Below are 18946 nucleotides of genomic sequence, written 5' to 3' on the forward strand. Positions count from 1 at the left end.
CTGACACATTCTTTTCACAACACCTCAAATATCACACTGTTGATACCAAACATGGAAGCAACCAATGCAGCTGATGCTAGTAAACATAACAACTGTTGGTCTGTGGTGGAACATTTGTCTGCCTGTTTTAAAGTGTGTTGTGTGTTTTCTTTTCTCTTCTTTTCTTTTCTTTTTCGTTCTTTATTCTGGAACTAAAGAACAGGTGCACCGAAAGCCTGAAATAAGTTTTTTAATACATTTTCTTAAAACTGTCATAAATATATGTTTATATGCATTTGCTATTTAGCCATTTGTGAAAAAGATACCAAGTTGACTTTTATTTAAAAAAGACAAAAATGCATCGTTATAACATATGGAACGAAAAGCTGAAAAACTCATTCTGCTGAGACATTTTTTGAAGAACTGGCACTGATAAGTTGATCCACTGGGTGCAGACATGAATGGGTATGTCCAAATATAACAATTTAAAAAAACTATCCAATATTTTGTGTCTCAGATAACCTCTACAAAAATTACCACAATTTTAAGATATTTGATCAAACTCACTATGATCCCAGATTATTTGCAGAAAACAGACACCGCATACCAAAGTGTGCTTATCAAAATTACAACTCAAAGAAAAACCTTAGTTCACACATTCAAGAAAGCACACATAAAAACAGAGCCCATCTAATGAGCTGCAGGAGAGTGACATCACTGCAAAGCCAAGGTAGAAACAGCCGAAGTGTTGAGGGCAGCAGCGAGTGGAGAAAGTTTACTGTAACTTACCGTTGGCCTGTTGTTGGAGGGAAAACAGTCCAAGCAATAACAGAGGACTCCGGCTCCAGAGACAGAGAGAGAGGCAGCCCCTCGGCTTTTCTCCCTGCTCTGGCATGGTACAAGTCTCCCTCCTGTGCTCCTCACTTTTCCTCTGCGCTCCGTTGTTCAGCTCTTTCCACACGCCAGGCTCTGACGCTCACAACCACTGGCTCCCCCTCTGAGTGAGTGTGTGTAGTATGTGTCAGAGAGGGAGGGAGAGCAGGACGTGGGGGGAGTATCAGGCATGCAAGCCACTGTGTGAGTGTGTGGGTCGGTCGGTCGCAACTCGAGAAAGAGCACACCACACAAAACACACCAGCATCGGCAGCAGCCGTTGGTGCCGATCGTCCTCCAACCAGGTCTGACAGTAGCAGTGAGGCCAGCTGAGAGACAGGGAGAGAGAGGGAAAAAGGGGGGGAGTTAACTTTACTCTGCTTGTGGGGAGGGCTGACCAACTCACAAACACACACACACACACACACACACACACACACGCACGCACGCACGCACGCACGCACGCACGCACGCACGCACGCAGATATTCACTCAGAGATGGAAAGAAAACGGGGGCAGGGAGAAGACATGAGCAAGATGGGGTTTAGAAAAAGTTAGGAGAGTTATGGGGGGATACTGAAGACACAAACTAGGATCTGAGAGATTCTGAGTCTAACTGTTTGCAGATTTTGCTCGAAATAACTTCTGCCTGTACTGTGTGAGATAAAAAATGATACAACAATTGATTACAAGCATCTGAGCAGTGACTAGCTGAGTACTGACTTTATCAGGAGGCTTGTAAAATGCACTACTGGTCATGTTATACTTTTGTTGTTTCAGTCTGTATATCCAACTTGATTATTTAGATATACAGTATATATATATTTTTAAAAACTAATCCAAATCTTTGGAAAAGAAATATGCCTGTCTCCTAAATGTAAGGAGACATGCAGAATGTTGCTCAGAGTACTTTTGGTTTATCTACAATATTTCATAAGTGTCAAGCACAAGCAGGAATCAGAACAACTGTCAATGGAAACATGTTGAGACAGAAAGTCAAATGCAATTCAATTAATTAAAAAAAACAAAAAACAAAAAATACTTTATTATTCTCAGAGGGAAATTTAATGATGCAATAACTCTTAGTATGTGTTTCTGCACACTCATTATAAATGTCTATCGCTGTGGGCAGGAAGGATCTCACGTAGAAGTTTGTACTGCATCAGATCTGAAAAACCTCTGAATGAAGACACTGTTGTTGTGTCACAACAGCAGTGTGACACAACTGCTCCTTTATTACATGAAGGACTAAATGGAGCATTCACTTCACAAGACAATCCAGTTCCCAGACCAAGGTAAGCCTTCTTTATCACTTTGTTGAGCTTTTCCAAGTCACTGACTCTAATGCTGCTGCTCTAGCAGACAGAAAGGATTGCACTCTTCTTCTGCTAACATTGAACGACCTAAGCTTCCTCAAGAAGTACAGTCCGCCCAGCCACTTCTTGCATACAACTTCAATGTTGTGTCTTCACTCCAGTCTGTTATCTAGTTTAGTGTTTCCCAATGCTGGCCCTCAAGGCGCACTGCCCTGCATGTACTAGGCGTTTCTTTGCTTCACCCCCGCTGATTTCAATTGATATCTGATTAACAGGCATTTGGTGAACTGCAATCATCTGAATCAGGAACATTAAAGCAGGGAAACATCTAATACATGCAGGACAGTGAATGTGCCTTGATGGTCAGGGTTGGGAAACACTAATCTAGGTGACAAACCAAGATACGTTTATTCCTCCACAGCTTCCACATGTTCCCCAATGGTAGAACTAGTGTTTCACATATTTCTGTTTCTCATGAAATCCTCAACTGATTTCTTTGTTTTGTTCTGTTTAAGATGAGGTGATTGTTCCAATACAATGAAACAGTCTACCAACTCTACCAACTCTCTGGTCTTGGCCTCTGTTGTACCCCTGATACATAAGATAGCTGCAGTATTTCTAGAATTACTGCAGATGAAAATTATTTAGCTGAATATCTGAGGTATAGACTTGAAGGGCTACCGAGAGTAGCATCCCCTGTGGTGCTGACCACCAGACACGTAATCGATCTCACCAACCACAATCTGTTTATCGTGTAGTCATTAAGGATAAAGGCTGCCATAAAATTGTGGAGGCCTCTACCTGTGTCTTCTGAAATAACATATAACCGAAACAAATTTGTGATTTCTTTCCATAACTACTGCCATAATTCATCATAATAGTAATATATAATCTCACATCTGTGCTTAACACGCCCTAGTTGGAAAAACGTACTGGAGTTGCTTGTTGTGTCTACAACACCTCACCAGGAAGGCGTCCACAAAAACGTGTGTTGTAGATTCGAAAAGTTTGAATTCATTGTTTATTGTTCAGTCCTACATTTTACATGCAGTGCTTAAAAACCAATTCCAACTTCATTGATCACACCCTGTCGTATATAGAGAGAATACAGTGTAACCATTTTTGGCAGCTTAACAATTTTTGGCTATAATCTCCACATTCTCGTCTACGTGTTGAGTTTAAGATGATGACCTTTAGAGAACAGGTCATTTCAGACCTGTTGAGTTCACACTCCACTAAACGTTGTTTGACTGATAACTCTCCAGATTCTCCTCCCATAATCAGTCAGAATTACATCTCACTCTTTTTCTACAGGGAGCAAAGTTTTATTTTTGAAAATATAACATTTTGTATCTAGAAATAGATACTTTATAAAACCGTGTTGAGAACACCTCTTCGCACAGTGGAGAGCTGTTCAGGTGGCTGGCAGAGACACTTTAAAGGCGCTGTTAGAGATTACATCATAGAGGCCTGAGGCTTTTATACTAATAAATAAATGGGCTGAGACACTCTAATAGACCATTTCCTTTCCAGAGCTATCCTCTTGCCTTTAGGGCATTTACTGCTGACAAAACTCCATGTGTATGTGTGTGTATGTTTCTGCTTTGAACAATTTCCTTTTAGCATGAAACAATGCATCACAGATTTGAACCATCACTATATAAGAAACTGATTCAATGTCTTTAAAGTTTTTGGTAAATGAAACACCTAGATATCTCCTTATAGTTTATTTTCTTTGTTCGTTTTCATTTGTAAAAACAAAGAGTAGGGATAAGGCTGATTATCTCTCCTTGGAGAAAAAAATTAAAAGTAGGCTACTTCATCATTAGAGAGCGGTTCCCAACCTTTTGTATACAAGATTAAAAGTTTAATCAAATCAGATCTGAGTCCTGTTCCAAGTTTCAATGAAATTCTAGTCATAATTTGCACATAGTGTAAGAAGTACAAAATAGAGTTTCACCAATCAGTTAAGAGATTCTTCAAACTACCCAATATTTCTACTATTGACTTTGATTTTGGATTGACATGCAAAATAAAGAAAAATCTGAGTATTTAACTGAGGGGGAAAAAAAAAAGACAATTTTCAGTCCCTTTAGGCAGTTTTTAAATAAAATAGATAAAGACAATTTAAAAAAATGAGAGTTATGAATTGATCTGAAAATACAAATTTTCTTTTAAATCCATACATTTTCTGTTGGATTCAAAACTATCCCCATCAAAGAGGTGCAATATGTTTGCTTTTAATTTATGTATTAGATCCCTTAGAAAGAAAATAAAAAAAATCTGATTTGGTTACAATTATTATCAACACGTCAGACTTCAAAGAAACATGATTGCTGAATTTCCATCTTTCAAAGCACAAAGACAGTGTGTATTTCATCGGACAATTTTAATCTATTTTGGAGCAGACAAATCTCAACAGACTGATTAGAGGTCAGGACTATATGCAGTAGGTAGAACCCACACAATATTTTTTTGAATAAAAAGTCCAAATCAGAATTGGCATGTCAGAAATCTGTATGGGTAAAGACAGGAATAAAATATTATAATATAGTAATATTACCACATCAAAACATCAGCTTGGGAAATCTGATAGAGGTTTTATTTTGCATCAACATAAAATAAAAATTCTCTATGCTCTTCTTATTAAGATATTTCACTCATTATTGTCTATTTTTTGTTTTCTGTAAAGCAAAAAATGTGCCTGCCCTCTCCCCCCCTTGCTTCTGTCTTTCTTTGCTGCACTCCTCCCCTCACTCCCCTTCTCTAGTGAACCAGAATGTCATTTCAAGCATGTCTAACTGCGGGAAGCCTTTTAAAAACTGTGACAGCATTTGCCCCCGATAGCTGCGAAACTGTGTATGCGAGTGTGGATGTTTGTGTGTGTCATGGGGCATCAGTCTTCAATACCTTTTAAATAACAGTTTTTGAAGGGGTCACTTCTTGATCTGCATATGATATCTTGTCTTCAAGCAAATCAGCACAGACATGCATCATACACACACACACACACACACACACGCGCGCACGCACGCACGCACGCACGCACACACACACGCATGATTCTCTTCACATGATGAATGGCTCACACTGGCACAAGCAAAGGATGAGCAGTAAAACTAAAGAAAAAAAAACAGAGGCAAACAAAAGGATAGTGACAAGAAAATATAAAGAATGGTGGATGTGTGTGCTCATTATACAATGATTTCTGATGAACAAATGATAAATGACGCATGGCAAACTTTAGGGCAGAAGTGAGAGTTCAGAGAATAGATGAAAAGCAGTAACATTGTTTGTAAAGCTTCCACTTTAAGCCACAAATGAAGTTGCCTGTATCCAAGTCTTCAGCAGGAATGTTTCTCTGTCTCATAGGTTAACAGCATTCAAACTGCTTTTGCTCGTTCGGATGAAAAACAACAGCTGATGCCTGAGGTCAGCACTTTACCTGATGTGCAACTCTGAATCATTTTTGACATGCTGACACAACACAACAAAATAATAACGTCTTTCACTGGGGATGAAATTTGTACTTCAGTATCATGTCTTTTTAGAAGGTGAATCTTTAAGACATTTGTCTTTATTCTCTTGAGTTTAAAAATAATATAAAAACCATGACACATTGCTAGTTAGCAGTTTGTCAATGGGGACAACCTTTGTGGTAAGAGAGACAAATCTTTTCTGGTGATACTGGAAAACCCAACACCTTTGTTACATCAGAAAATGTTGCGTTGAAGCCTCCTTCAGATTAATGATATGTTTTATGCTTGTGGCACAAAAGAAAATGTGGGAAATTAATGTTCCAAGAAAAATATCGATTCCTTCTGCCTTGATAAAGAAACATCCAACGTTCCACCTCTTTGTGAAGAACGACAAGCATCCTATGTGGTTTAAAATGAATGAAAACCCAACCTATAATCTTGGATTAAACTGCCTAAGTCACACTGAAACATCTATGATGCATAGTCAGCTAATTAATACCATCTCAATTTACCTTTCTCTGTTCCCTTAAAGAAACCCTTATCCTTTTATTTGATGTGAACTGACAAGGAGATAGAGGATTAGGTCAGCCTTTGAGAAACACCTCAGTGGCACAGCAGCACATCTGCTAATCCCCATCCATTCACTTCAGTTTATCTTTAAACTAACAAGCAGTTTAACATAATCCACTTTAAACCCGTCTGTTCACTCCCATTCAACTCTGCATTTACATAGCAATCCTTTCTGCCTGAATGCTTTGTCGAACAAGAGAGACGCTGTGTGTGGGAGTTGAGCTGGTTTCCTCTTTTTCTATGGACCATTTCTGCTCTGAAATTCTCCACCTGGAGAAAATCCACACTGTGGTGCAATGAGGAAAATTGTTTTTGTTTGGCTGCTCGGCACTTTGCGTTAGAAGATGAAGACATTTAGCCTATAGATGTTTAAAGTAAGAATTATAAAATAGTCCTAGAGCATGAAGGATAATAAGTAAAGGATTGTGAAGAGGGGAAGAAAAATAAAGAGTAAGAAAGGGTCAGAGGAGTTTAACATTGTCATCAGTATTTGGTCTGGTGCCTGGGGTCCACTAAAGCGTTTTGTAACCCATCACAACACCTAAAACGGCTTAGTTCCCAGAGTGGGAAGAAAGGCGTGATGATGGAGCAGTGACAGTTTCACCTCTGACCTCCTGTGGTATGGTGTCTTTATGTCTGCATTGCTCAAAGAGGATTCCTGCTATTTGTGCTAAAGTAGGGGGAGAAGGGAGTTAGCTTCACAGCAGATTCAGTTTGGGAACATCAGTCCTGGATGATGACTGCTTAGTTAGAAACTCAAAAGTCCAATCTTTTTAAAACCAGGGAAAGTGCCTTACTAAAAGCAAGACCTGTATGATAATGAGCCAGAGTGGCCAATGGTGGGATATATTTCCAAAATGGTCCTTGAGATGATGTTGATAATGCAACACAAATCTGGAACAAACTTTCAGAAAATGCAAAACAGCCGAACCAGCAAGTTACTTAAGATAAAGACTAAAAACCCCACCTGTTTATAGTTGCCTTTGATTAAAAACAGTTAGAACAATAATTTATATATTTGGTGTGTATTTGATTATGATTACTGTTGATGATTTTGATGATGATGATGATGATATTTAACAAATGTGATGTTTCTTTGGTTGTTTCAGGGTTGGTTGCTGTATTGTGTTTTGGTTAATCACGTAAAACACTTTGAACTGGCTTAAGGCAACAATTGTTTCTGAAATATGGAATACAAATACATTTGACTCAGCAAGAAGCAACTAACAGATACATTTCAAAAAGAGTGATTGCGCTTTCTCCACTCATAATGCCACCTGGGGCAACTGCCCATATGGCTCATATAAAAAAAAATCATCATTACTGTTGGAATTTGTTATTTTCTTAATTCCCAAGGTGTTTAAAAATAAAGCCAAACATCCTGAAATGCAAAAACACTGTTTAAAACATAATTTGACATGCTGAAACATAAAAAAAAGATGAAAATTCTCCCGAATGCCACAGTCATTTAATTCACTTCTACAAAAAAAATATGTTGGGGAAATTGCAATGATGGAAAAGCAACTTTAGAAAGACTTCACTGTTCCTTTTAGCTTGCTCTTCCTTTCTCCCTTTCTCACTCTTGCATGTTGACACTGACAAAACGGCTTTACTCTTCACATCTCCCAACTTGCATCCATTGGTGTCAAAGCTGTTCTACCCATTTACTCCTTTTTCTTGAACTGTACTGCAAGATCAGGAGGGGTGTTCATTTCTAGGTGAACTCAAGAGGTGGTGGTCCTCTAACCTTCAAAATGGACCTTTCCTGCTCTGTTTGGAAGATTAGGTGACCACTAAACCAAAAGAAATGAGACACCTTAGACTACCAGGCAGCACAGAAACAGTGGCAGTCGGCCTCAGGGGGAGGTATGATTATTATCTCAATCCCAAACTATATTCTTCCATTTCTGGATTTCAAAAAAAGTAAATTCTGCATTAATCTTCAAATTACTGAAATATCAACTCAAATTTTCCCTTTAAAATAAACTGAACTCTTTCAGCAAAACAGCTTACTCATGTTCAAAAACATTAACACTAAAGACAAATTCACATGCAAGCAGACACAGAAGCTCTTCATGGTAGATGTTGAAATATTTAAACTTAATGAAAGTCTATTGATTGATTGGGAATTACTTTTATAGTGTGCTGTAGTAATTTTAAATAGTCACAATAGCACCTTACAACTAGCATATAATTATCGGCAGGGATGACGAGACAGAATAGAAAACCAAAAGTTCAGTATCAGAAGATCCACTCTTCTAATCCCAATGCGATAACGAATGTATGGTTTATTGCTGTAGTAAATTTCTTGCAAAGACAGCTGGTTATAGTTTCAAATAAAGTTTTATGGAGAGTAATATTTCTGCATGATAAATGCCCTGATAGCTGACTAAAAGGCACATAATTTTTGAAGTCAATTTTCTGATTATATCAAAGTAAAACAAATTGATTTAATATATTTGAGATTTTTGCAAAAACAAACACACAAAAGCATGTGAATTGATTGTGCGTTTAGAAGTAGGAAAGCAGGAATCAGGGTTGCTAAAGAAGAGTCCAGCTGGTTAAAAGGGAGGAATGTTTACAATGGCATGGCGAGGTAGAAAAACCTCCCAGAAAAGATCCTGAGTGGGAGCTGAGAGAGCAAGAGCTGTCCCACCTGCTCTGTGGGATCCGTCCTGCCTACTACAGTGATTCACAAATCCACTTTTCAAACAATGAGGATCATATGCTGCAGCCAGCCACCCACGTGGTTTTTGACTGCCATCTGTAACTAAATAAAGGTTGCAAATCAAAAATGCTATTTAATCTTACTTTAACAAACTTTATTTATGAACAACAAGACTGAATAGACAATAAATGTTTTTTTGAGATCTTATCTAAGAGGTGTCAAAAAAGCAAAAATATCATTAAGTATTCCAGTAATGTGTAAAACGCCCTACACTTGTGCTACGACAACAGATGGATTGGTTGCAGTTAGAAAAACAATTCACTTAAAATTTCAAAAATCCAACTAAAGTCCACTTTGGTTCTTATACTTATTTTTCCCTAACTAAACTAATCCATTAAATTAAAGCCAGTATCTAACATCATGACAACCTTCCAATTGTCCCTTATGTCAGACATTCAGGATTTAATATTTTTGTTTTGCTATGTGTGGTGTCATGAGATCAAGGTTTAAACAGTTCGTAATGCCTGCAAAGGACATAAACTAGATCTCAAAACATCTGAAATTGATAATCTTAACACTATATGCAAGATTTCAAGTGACATCCAGTTTTTGGAAAACTATAAGTTAATCCTTATAACAGGTAATTTTATACATTAATAAGACAAGACATATGAGCTTCATGTTAACGTGCCAGAATGAAAAAAAAAAAATCAATATAGAAAGCGAAGATTAGAATAAAACTACACTTTGTGAGTAGACTTAGTAGCCAAAAACAAGTCTAATTGCTCTTATCACAGGTGAGACAATTATTTTCATTAATGCTGAAAAAATATCTTGTTAATAATCAGAGTTTTAGAGAGCAAGTGTGACCTAACTTCTCAATGGTGGACCTAAAAAACAAACAAACTTGTGGTTACACTGGTGCACCTAATCATATGGGAAAAAGAAAAGTCTCAGCATCACATAAAGTCTTCCTGTGGTTAAACAACAGAAACACATCAAGTCCATATTGTGGTCTAAACCAATTAGAAAATATAAAAATCTAGCTTGGAATATGTCTCCTCTCAGCTTAACCACAAGAATATCTAAAAGAAAAACAGATTGTTGTCTTACAAGACTTACATGTAAGATACTGACTGCATAGACACACTCCTCAGAATCCCAGTTAAAATGTAACACAAAAACTATAAAACATTAATATAATTAATTTTCTCCTTTTTTGTATTGAAAGTAATAACAATAAGTTACCCTTTGTTGATGCTGAAAATATTTCAATAACAAAACCCTGTGAAATATTTTTCATTTATTTCCATCTATTTTTACAATCAGTTTAATTCACACAAAATATGAGAAGCACAAATTGAAATTTGTGTCACCAACAGTGTGACTTGCTGTCATGCAAGGGAAACATTAGCCAGAGATTTTCTGAACTGAAGAAGTTACTAAAATCCTGATGGAAACAGTTCAAAAAGCTGCAAAGGAGGCACATGCCTGTCATGAGGCAAAATAATTGAAGGAGTAGCGGTTTTGCTGCTGATATGTTACTAGAGCCACAATTTGAAGAAGCAGTTTTCAAACCACAAACTGACGATGGCAAATTAGCTATGAAATAAGCAAACAAAACTAATTTACAAGAGCCACAATATCTAAATATCTGTACTTGTCAGGGAACATTTGTTACAGTTAGATCACTGGCAACTCTTTTAGACAGGTCATGAGGACTGATATACAAACATGGGCTTCTGGTAATTCCAATTAACCATTTTACACTAACCTAGTTTCACCCGTAGTCTTTGGGGCCTTCCACTAATAACAGAGCAACACGTGTTTCTGAGGCAAATGGCTATTTCTTTAAAGCCAAGAATCCTTCAGTTTAATATAACAACTCACTGTTAGATTCAGGGTGACAGACCTGAAGCACCAACAAATTATCTGAAAACTTAGCAGAAGAGAAAAGAAAAAAAAAAAACAAGCTGTTCCCTCTTCTAGGACTTGTTTAGGGCCAAACAACTTGGTGACATCAGGAGCTGGAACCTGATCTACAAACCAGAGGTACAAAGACAGATATCCATCCACACACAGATGCAGTAACCACACATTCCATAACACTTGATTACCCATAACACCAGTTCATTTAGAGCTGCCAAAAGCCCACAGTTTGAAGGACTGATAACACCACCTGGTTGAAAAAACAGTGCTTCTTTGTGAGAGTTCTCCCTTTAGACTTTACCAATTACAAACATCATGTAAGAGATTTAAGAGATCATCCTTAACACTTCAAAGGAGAGTGAGAAGAGAGAGGTTTGAGGTGAGGGTAAAGACGACGGGAAAACTGGAGTCAAGTAGTTGGATTAAAGCAGGCAAATCAGAATAACAAAGAAAAAGTTACGATAAAGCGAGGCATGTTTATTTTTTATATACATTTCAATATCAAGGGAACTCAAGGTACTTTACATAATGAAAAAACAAATCAGCAAACATTACATTTTCTCCAAACTCTAAACAGTTTGGGGTTTAGCCTTGATTTTTAGAAACTTTGTATTTCAGCAGTTTTGTAGTTTTCTGTAAGTTTGTTCCAGATAAGTGGGGCATAACAACTGAATGGTGCTTCTCCATTGAAACTAACATCAAAGCTGGTTAGCTGTCGAAAAGCAGCTTTTCCAAAAACGTTGCAGATTAATGGAAGATTGCAAATTGGCCTGTAATTTTCAATAGCGACTTGTACAGATTGTTTGATAACTGCTGTTTTTAAGCCTGGGGGGAGGGGGGAACACCTGATGAGAGGGATACATTTAGAAATTGAATCAGATCAGACACAATGACAGGCAAACCTTTCTTAAAGAAAAATATACCTTAATTTCCATACTATAAACTTTAAACAATGCGATGCAGCTAATATACAACTTATTCCCAACTGGTTTCGCAAATTTGGCAAGATGCACAGTGCAGAGAACAACACCAGATCAAGACGAAAGAGTGACAACGAATGAGAGATTGAGGAAGTGTGTGTAAGTCCAGGGATATCTGCAGGATGTTATCGGATGGCACGCATAAAAACCACCACCATTTTATCTGATGACTATCAAAACCAAGATGGTTTGCAGCTCCGGCAGCTCTCTACTTCCTGAACTTTTCCAACCTTTGGATCCAGCTGAATTGTTATCGTTGCAAATCACTTACAATATGTATTATTTTAGGATGGGGTTGCCATCGAAAAAGAAGAGGGTCAGACAAAAGAAGTACTGCATTGTTAAAATGAGGTGGGGGAAGTGATGGGAGCAATGCCAGTGTCAGGCTAGTGGTGGTGAAGCATGATGGTCCACTTGGGGTGAGTGGCGCAGTGGGATAAGAGCGTGGGGAGTTCATGCCCCCGTCAGGCCCTTTTCACACTGCATAAACAAAGAGATTACAGTGAGAAGGGGCTCTGTGCGGCTAACAAGCAAGGGTACCCACACACACACACCCATTTCAACAGAGTCACACCCAGAACTCATACTTTCACATGCACACAAGTACATACTCTCGAATCCATGTTAATATATTGGAACATACAATTAGAAGGACAAATCCATGCAAACAAAGATGCTCCCCAAAACACAAGGTCAACATAATGAAAACACACATACAACTAACAAGAAACATCACAACATAGTGGCGCCACCTGTCTCCTCTTCACCAATTAATGAGCCCCCGGCTCCCGGGATGCTACAACAGGGTGGCAATTAGCAGGGGGAAAAGAAGAGGGGGTTATGAAATGAGGGAGAAAAACAGACAGTGGGGGGGAGGGGGGGAGTAGGAGGCACAGAGAAGGGAGAGACATACACGTTTTTTAAAAATAAGTCTGAGCAAGGAAACGACAAGTTTAACACATTGGTGTAGCCAGAAGAGCCAGGCAAAGAAAGTAGAAATATCTGTAATAATTGTAAGCTAATGTTTCAATCTATTTCATTGTGAGAACAACCAAAGTTAGGATATGCCCATCTTAATCACACGATAATGTTCGTTTAACGTGTGCAAAAAAATTAAATGGATGAATAAAAAAATTTTATCATGTGGCAGATTAGTAAACAGAAAGAAGTTGGACCTTAAAGTGCAAAAGCGCCCAAGTGTGTATTTTTAATATTTTATTGAGAAACATTAAGGATGAAAAAGAACAAAGTATGACCTTACAACAACAGAAGAAAACCTGGATTTGTGGCTGAGCCTGCCTGTTAGTTTCCGTTTGTATTTCCATCCATCATAATTTCTCTAATTCTGTCTCCTTCCTTCTGCCATCCAGTCAATCTTTGCTTCCTGTTTTTCACTTAAATACATGCACACACACATTCTTTTGTTTGCCACCTGATAACAGGCAGTTATTCATACTGTCTCCCGACCCCCTCTGACCCTTGAACTCTGAGACCTAAATACGGAACAAGAACTGAGAGACTGGTCACACATTTGCTGGCAGTCATTACATATAGACAAACACACACACTGAAAAGCCAGAGATGTCTACCTATTGTAATTTTGGATTGAAATTAAACTACACTTTGAACATAGATGAATATAAAAAACTATACTGGAGAATCCCTCCAAGTCTAATGTATCTAAAGAAGCTTAGAATAAACTTAAATGAACTGAAAAATGTCTGCAAATATACAGAACTGCCTTTTAGGTATCGATCCTCATATTTATAACACTATTGTATCCTTATTGGAAGTTTAGATCAACTCCACTTTTAGGTCCACAACAATAAAAGTTTATTGAACACAATTTGATTTTATGTTAAGTGTAAATTCATATTTATTTAAAGCCATAGGCTTTAAATTTAAGAGTTTAAAGCCTATGCTTTAAACTCTTAAATTATTAAGTAAATAAAGCCAAAGTCCTCGAGAACTAATAACCTACACATTTTAGATGCCTTTTTATGCCTTTTTCCATTCTTTATAAGTAAACAATTTTATTGTCAGTCCAAAGAATGGGCTTTTAGTGTTGCTCTACAACTGTCTGTGTGACCTACACAAACAACAATATTGCACAGAGCACATGAAAACGTAACATTAGTTATGTGCTACCATTGTATCCCTGACTGTATTTACTTAAAAGATTAAATGTGACTGTAAGACACAAGCCAAAGTAGTTTGGCTTGCCACACACAGAAGGCAGGTGTGGGGTCAGAGTTTCGGTCAGCGGCCTTGGTCCAACTCCCAAATATAGAGAATCCACTATTCAGAGATCCTTAGGTTCACTGCCGTTCTCGGATAACCACCACAGACCTTTTATGTCTGGAGAAAAGCATGAATGCCGAACACACAAAACATGCATTCATTCCTCCATACATTCTCTGTCTTTTATCAGAAGTGTTGAATAAATCCGTGGAGATTTATGTTTAAATTCCACAACATATTCACACAAATTTAGTAAGACATGGAGCACGTTGAGTTCAATGAGATCACTAAGATATCCATGACCTTGTTACCAGAAAACATGAATGCCTATTCCTCTCTTACCTCACAATCTAACCAGTCACCCACATCAACTTCTTTGCTTCTTTACAAAATCTCTCCCTATCTCTGGGTCTCAGAGAAAACACTACGCACAGTGTCCATTCAGCGTATAACAGAAGACTTGTTCTAAACAGTGAAACACTGCACTCACACTTTGACCTCCGAAGACGAACTCTGAACTCCAAAATAAGTTGTGACACATAAAAACATGCATTTACACGCATGTGAGAGAGGGTTGTGTGCATGAGGAAGATGCAGACTGATCCATGCAGATGCAGTTTGTATGCAGAATTATTGATATGCCTGAGAAATATGTGTGAAACTCTTGATATACAACCTTGAATGTCAGGACATTTGTGTTGCTAAAGTAGGGAGAAAAAAATCCCACTTAGAGTTAATCTGAGAATATAAGAATTTTTATTTAGTAGTTTAAGACTTCTGCTTCTATTGACTAGAAATACAACATGACAGAAAATCATATTTTTCAACCATTCTTCAAAACAACTTATGTCTTACCATCACAAACATAAATATATAGGATGTGCTGAAGTTTAGGGGGACTTTAATAAGTGCATGGTCAGAAGACATCAATCTTTTTTAGAGTATATGGTATCATGAAGTCTCTGAAATACAAATATGTTTGATATAAACATATTTGTATTGACATTTATGTTTAACATGTTGGACTTGGATCAGAAAAGTTCATAAGGTTCAAGTAAGGGAGTATGCTCCAGAAATTAAAAATTAAATTCATTTTCATCTATTTTTTTTTGTACATTTTCACTGGTGCTGCCAATAATTAAGGATGGTGCTTCTTTGTAACAAAAAGGCGCCCAAAGATCAGATTGCAATACAAAAATGTATCTTAATAAGTTTATTTTTGATAATGTGGTATGAGCTCATACTTAGCATAAGGAAACGCAGTGGGAAGAAATATAAAAGATGAAGTTGGAGAGAAAATATGAGCATCAAATCTAAAAAAAACAGGCTGAAGTGTCTACCAACCCGACGAGATTTCAGTTCTTTTTAGTGCAAAATAATATTTTGTACAACTTCATCAGGCTGTCTTTTTAACTTAAAAGTAAAATACATTATAATAATGTTTAAATATGTATTGTAAGCATGGAGTATGTCGATTCCAAAAATCTACATGCATATTACTCAGAATGCGTATAAAGAATCCATCAAAAAGAAAAACCTAATTGTTCTTCCAGCCATAAATTTGTTAGTGAATACAAGTTCCTGCAGGTCATTATGGAGCAGGGAAACTCCCATTTTCCTCCAGTGAAATAGTTTCAATTTGATTGTTACAAAGCCATCTAACAGCAGGAGATTTAGCCATGAGTCATTCTCGCTCTGCTCTGACAAAGAGAGAAATCCATGAGCGGTAATGAAGACAACTTATTTGATGCTTTAAAATTTTGCTATGTACTAGTTATTGTGGTACAAAAGTTAACAGAAGGTCAAACAAATCAAATAAAACACCTGGATCTGCAAATAAGCGGCGCTTTGCCAGTACTAATAGCAGAAAACTACTCAGGGTCCTCCCTTAGGCTTATTTTCTATCAAAGTGGGGATGAAAGAAAGCGGCACAATTTTCAGTCAGTATATTCTTAAACACAGAATGGCCTCTAAGTAATGGCAACTTTATTGCTCCCTAGTACTTGGCTGAATTCCTCCATTCACATACATACATTTGCATATGTGCACTATATATGTGTGAACAGTTCTATCTTTGAACCAGTAATTGCTTTTAATACCACTGGGAACACCACACAGATCGTGACAGAGTTTCACCCACAACTAATGATTATGTAAATACGATAACCATCTGTGGACATAATCGTGCGTGTGTGTGGGTGTTCTCCCTAATATTCTTTTATCCCTTATCATATGGAGATCAGCTGTTGGACAAATGTGCTATTGTTGAAGGCCGAGTTAGAGGCAAATGTGCGCCGGCAGGCTTGTGTGTCTGTGTAAGTGAAGTTGTGCTTTACTGGTTCAGGGCCTCATCTGTTTCCCTGATAGTGCGGAGGATCACATGTTGCTTCAGATGAGAAGTCCGGAGCTTGTTATTAAATGTCATAGGCCGATCTTCTAGAATAACCAATAAAGTTCTCGCGGCTTCCTCAGCTGTGAATATGTGGAAGTGCACACGGCTGACACGCAGTGAATGCCGTGCAGACCCTGCGAAATCCACCAATAAGAGAAACAATAATCCATTTATCTGGGTGTCTGTCTTTCTGACTGACCAACAAATGCTAAGTGCATGCACACACAGGCACAAAATGCCACTGCACTGCTCCTCCCCACGGCTTAGAGAAATTACTGCCACCTGAAGCGGAACCACGTCCATCATGAGGAGGCCCCACAAAGCCCCACAGGTGTCCTTTAACATGTCCAATGGTCTCCTCCTCCCCCAGCTCTCCATGTGTCCATTCATCTGGCTGCAGTGGAGAACAGCAAAACAAAACACATCCCTGGGGGAGTGGAGGGACCTCACAACTAACCAAGCACATGAATTCCTCTGTTCTGCAGGCACAGCTTGGAGCATCCTACCTATTGACAGGGCAGTCAAACTATTACTGAATTAATCATGTTGTAATCTTAAAGAAGTTTTATTTTTATACATTGTGTGCACAGGATTTTTTTTTTCAGTACTGTAACTTAGTTCACATGACCTCATATTGTGTTTCTGCTCTCCACCTGTATGGTGTTAAAACAGTCTGATTTTCTGCCAGAAATGAAAAGCACAAATCACTTCACCCTGACCAGACTTGTTGTGTTAAAATGAACACAATGAATTATGAGAGACAGGTGCAAAACACTCCAAACCACAAAGACCAACTTTGCATGTTTTGCAAAGACTTAGAGCTGGCTGTGGTTTAAAGAATTGTTCCTAAGCCAAACAAATAGAGAGAAATTGAGCAATCAGCAGTTCCTGCAAACTTGCCTTCAATTGAAAATCACACACGATTTTCCAAATGCTGTCAGTCCATATTAATCTACACAGGGGCTGGCAGCGTAATATAAAAATAAACAAATGTTCACGGTCTACCTCTAAAATAAAAACCTCAAATTCTTTTTTTTTCTTCTTCTTTGTCTTCCTAAAGCCAAGCTACACGACTTTAGGACACCTCGGAGAGGTAATAAAATAAAACAGTGACTGGAATTCAAAATTCACAAAAAGACAGCTGCGCAGACAACAGCGCGCATAGGTAGGCAACACAGCAACGAAGGGAGTCAGAACCAAAGACAGACAGAAACACAAACAGTGAGACAGTCAGTTTTAGAACAAACACAAAGCTGTCTCCAGCGTCACCCAGGAAGAAATGCTGTCCTTTGATCTCAACCCATGAAACCTGGCAGCAGTCTGAAGAACTGAATCACCTTCCAAACAAACGTCAACACTGCTAACACCCTCAAGGTCAGAGCAGACGTGTTTTAGTCAAACATTTTAGTGTGCACATATGAACACTGAGAAGGCTCAGAGGGAGGATCAGTAATGTGGACATGTAAATGAGGCATAATACCATTTACAAAAGCCAATACCTGCAGCTATAGCTTCGCCTTTAACCACCTTACTGCAGTTTTATAAGTGAACAGGTCGCTTCCAGCCAATCGTGCGTTCTGCTTTCACTCGACTCCTGACTGCATAGCTGCGAAGTTCCTTTCTGGTAAAACTGGGAGCTGCAGAAATTTATTTAGAAGTCTGCTCAATCCCACACAGGGATAATCACAAAGACCTCTGCTTACAGTGTTGGAACACAAACTACTTTTTACTGCTGCTGAAGGCCAAAGGTTTGCTGAAGCAGCAGTATGAACAAATGTACTTCCACTAACATACTGTTATGTGCTTCGGGCACATTATGATTTTTGTCTATTTCTTTTTTTTGTTTTCTTATAGACCTTGATTAAATGACCTTTTGTAAATATATTTTGGAGTTTGGATAATTTCTTTTTGGTCATTTAATTACGTTAATTTGTGGTGCTGTTGGTCCGCCTATAAATAGGCTGGCTTTCGGCATGTAGGGAGCCTCCCCTCCATTCCCGCCTGGGCTCCGCCTTTCCGTTCGCTTCCGCTCGCTCCACCACCTCCAGACGCGGTGTGTGCTGAACCAGCCGCTGTGGGCCGCAGCTGAGGTTTCCTGCCTGCCATGCGGTATCTTTGTTAACCTTTGTTTGTTTTTTCGTTGTGAGTTTGGCCTGGTGGGACCGGTTGTCCTGTTTGCGATCTTTCTTTTGCATTAAGTTCTTTTTGCTTTAGTCCGGTACGAGTAGGGGCTTCGACGGCCCTGTATAGGGTTGGCCCCCTGCTGTACCGTTTTGTTATGTTTGATCGGCTCACCAGGTCCAACTTTCTGTTAATACTTTCGGGGTTTTGTTTTCTTTATTTTTCTTTGGGACACGGGATCTGAGGGTTTGAATGCCATTTTCTTCACAGAAAATCAGAAGAACCTGAATTAAGAAAAACAAAGTGAAGTGAATTTATGAATAAAATATTTTGTTGAACCCTCCTCATCTTTTGTCTCGTGTCCTCAAGTACGTTGTGCCCTTGGTGGACGTAACACA

General features: G+C 38.4%; 1 protein-coding gene across 2 annotated transcripts in view; it reads right to left on the minus strand.

Annotated features, from left to right (window-relative positions):
* bmpr1ba (bone morphogenetic protein receptor, type IBa) overlaps nt 1-18946 on the minus strand; it is a 69137-nt gene that overhangs the window by 29162 nt on the left and 21029 nt on the right. For both annotated transcript variants that reach the window (XM_007548030.2, XM_007548029.2), the window contains one exon: nt 769-1181. In XM_007548030.2, the coding sequence (XP_007548092.1) occupies nt 769-874 (106 nt within the window). In that variant the 5' untranslated portion in view covers nt 875-1181. The remainder of the gene's footprint in view (nt 1-768; nt 1182-18946) is intronic.

Source organism: Poecilia formosa, unplaced genomic scaffold (genome assembly GCF_000485575.1).
Source record: "Poecilia formosa unplaced genomic scaffold, Poecilia_formosa-5.1.2 Scaffold25, whole genome shotgun sequence".
Lineage (NCBI taxonomy): Eukaryota > Metazoa > Chordata > Actinopteri > Cyprinodontiformes > Poeciliidae > Poecilia > Poecilia formosa.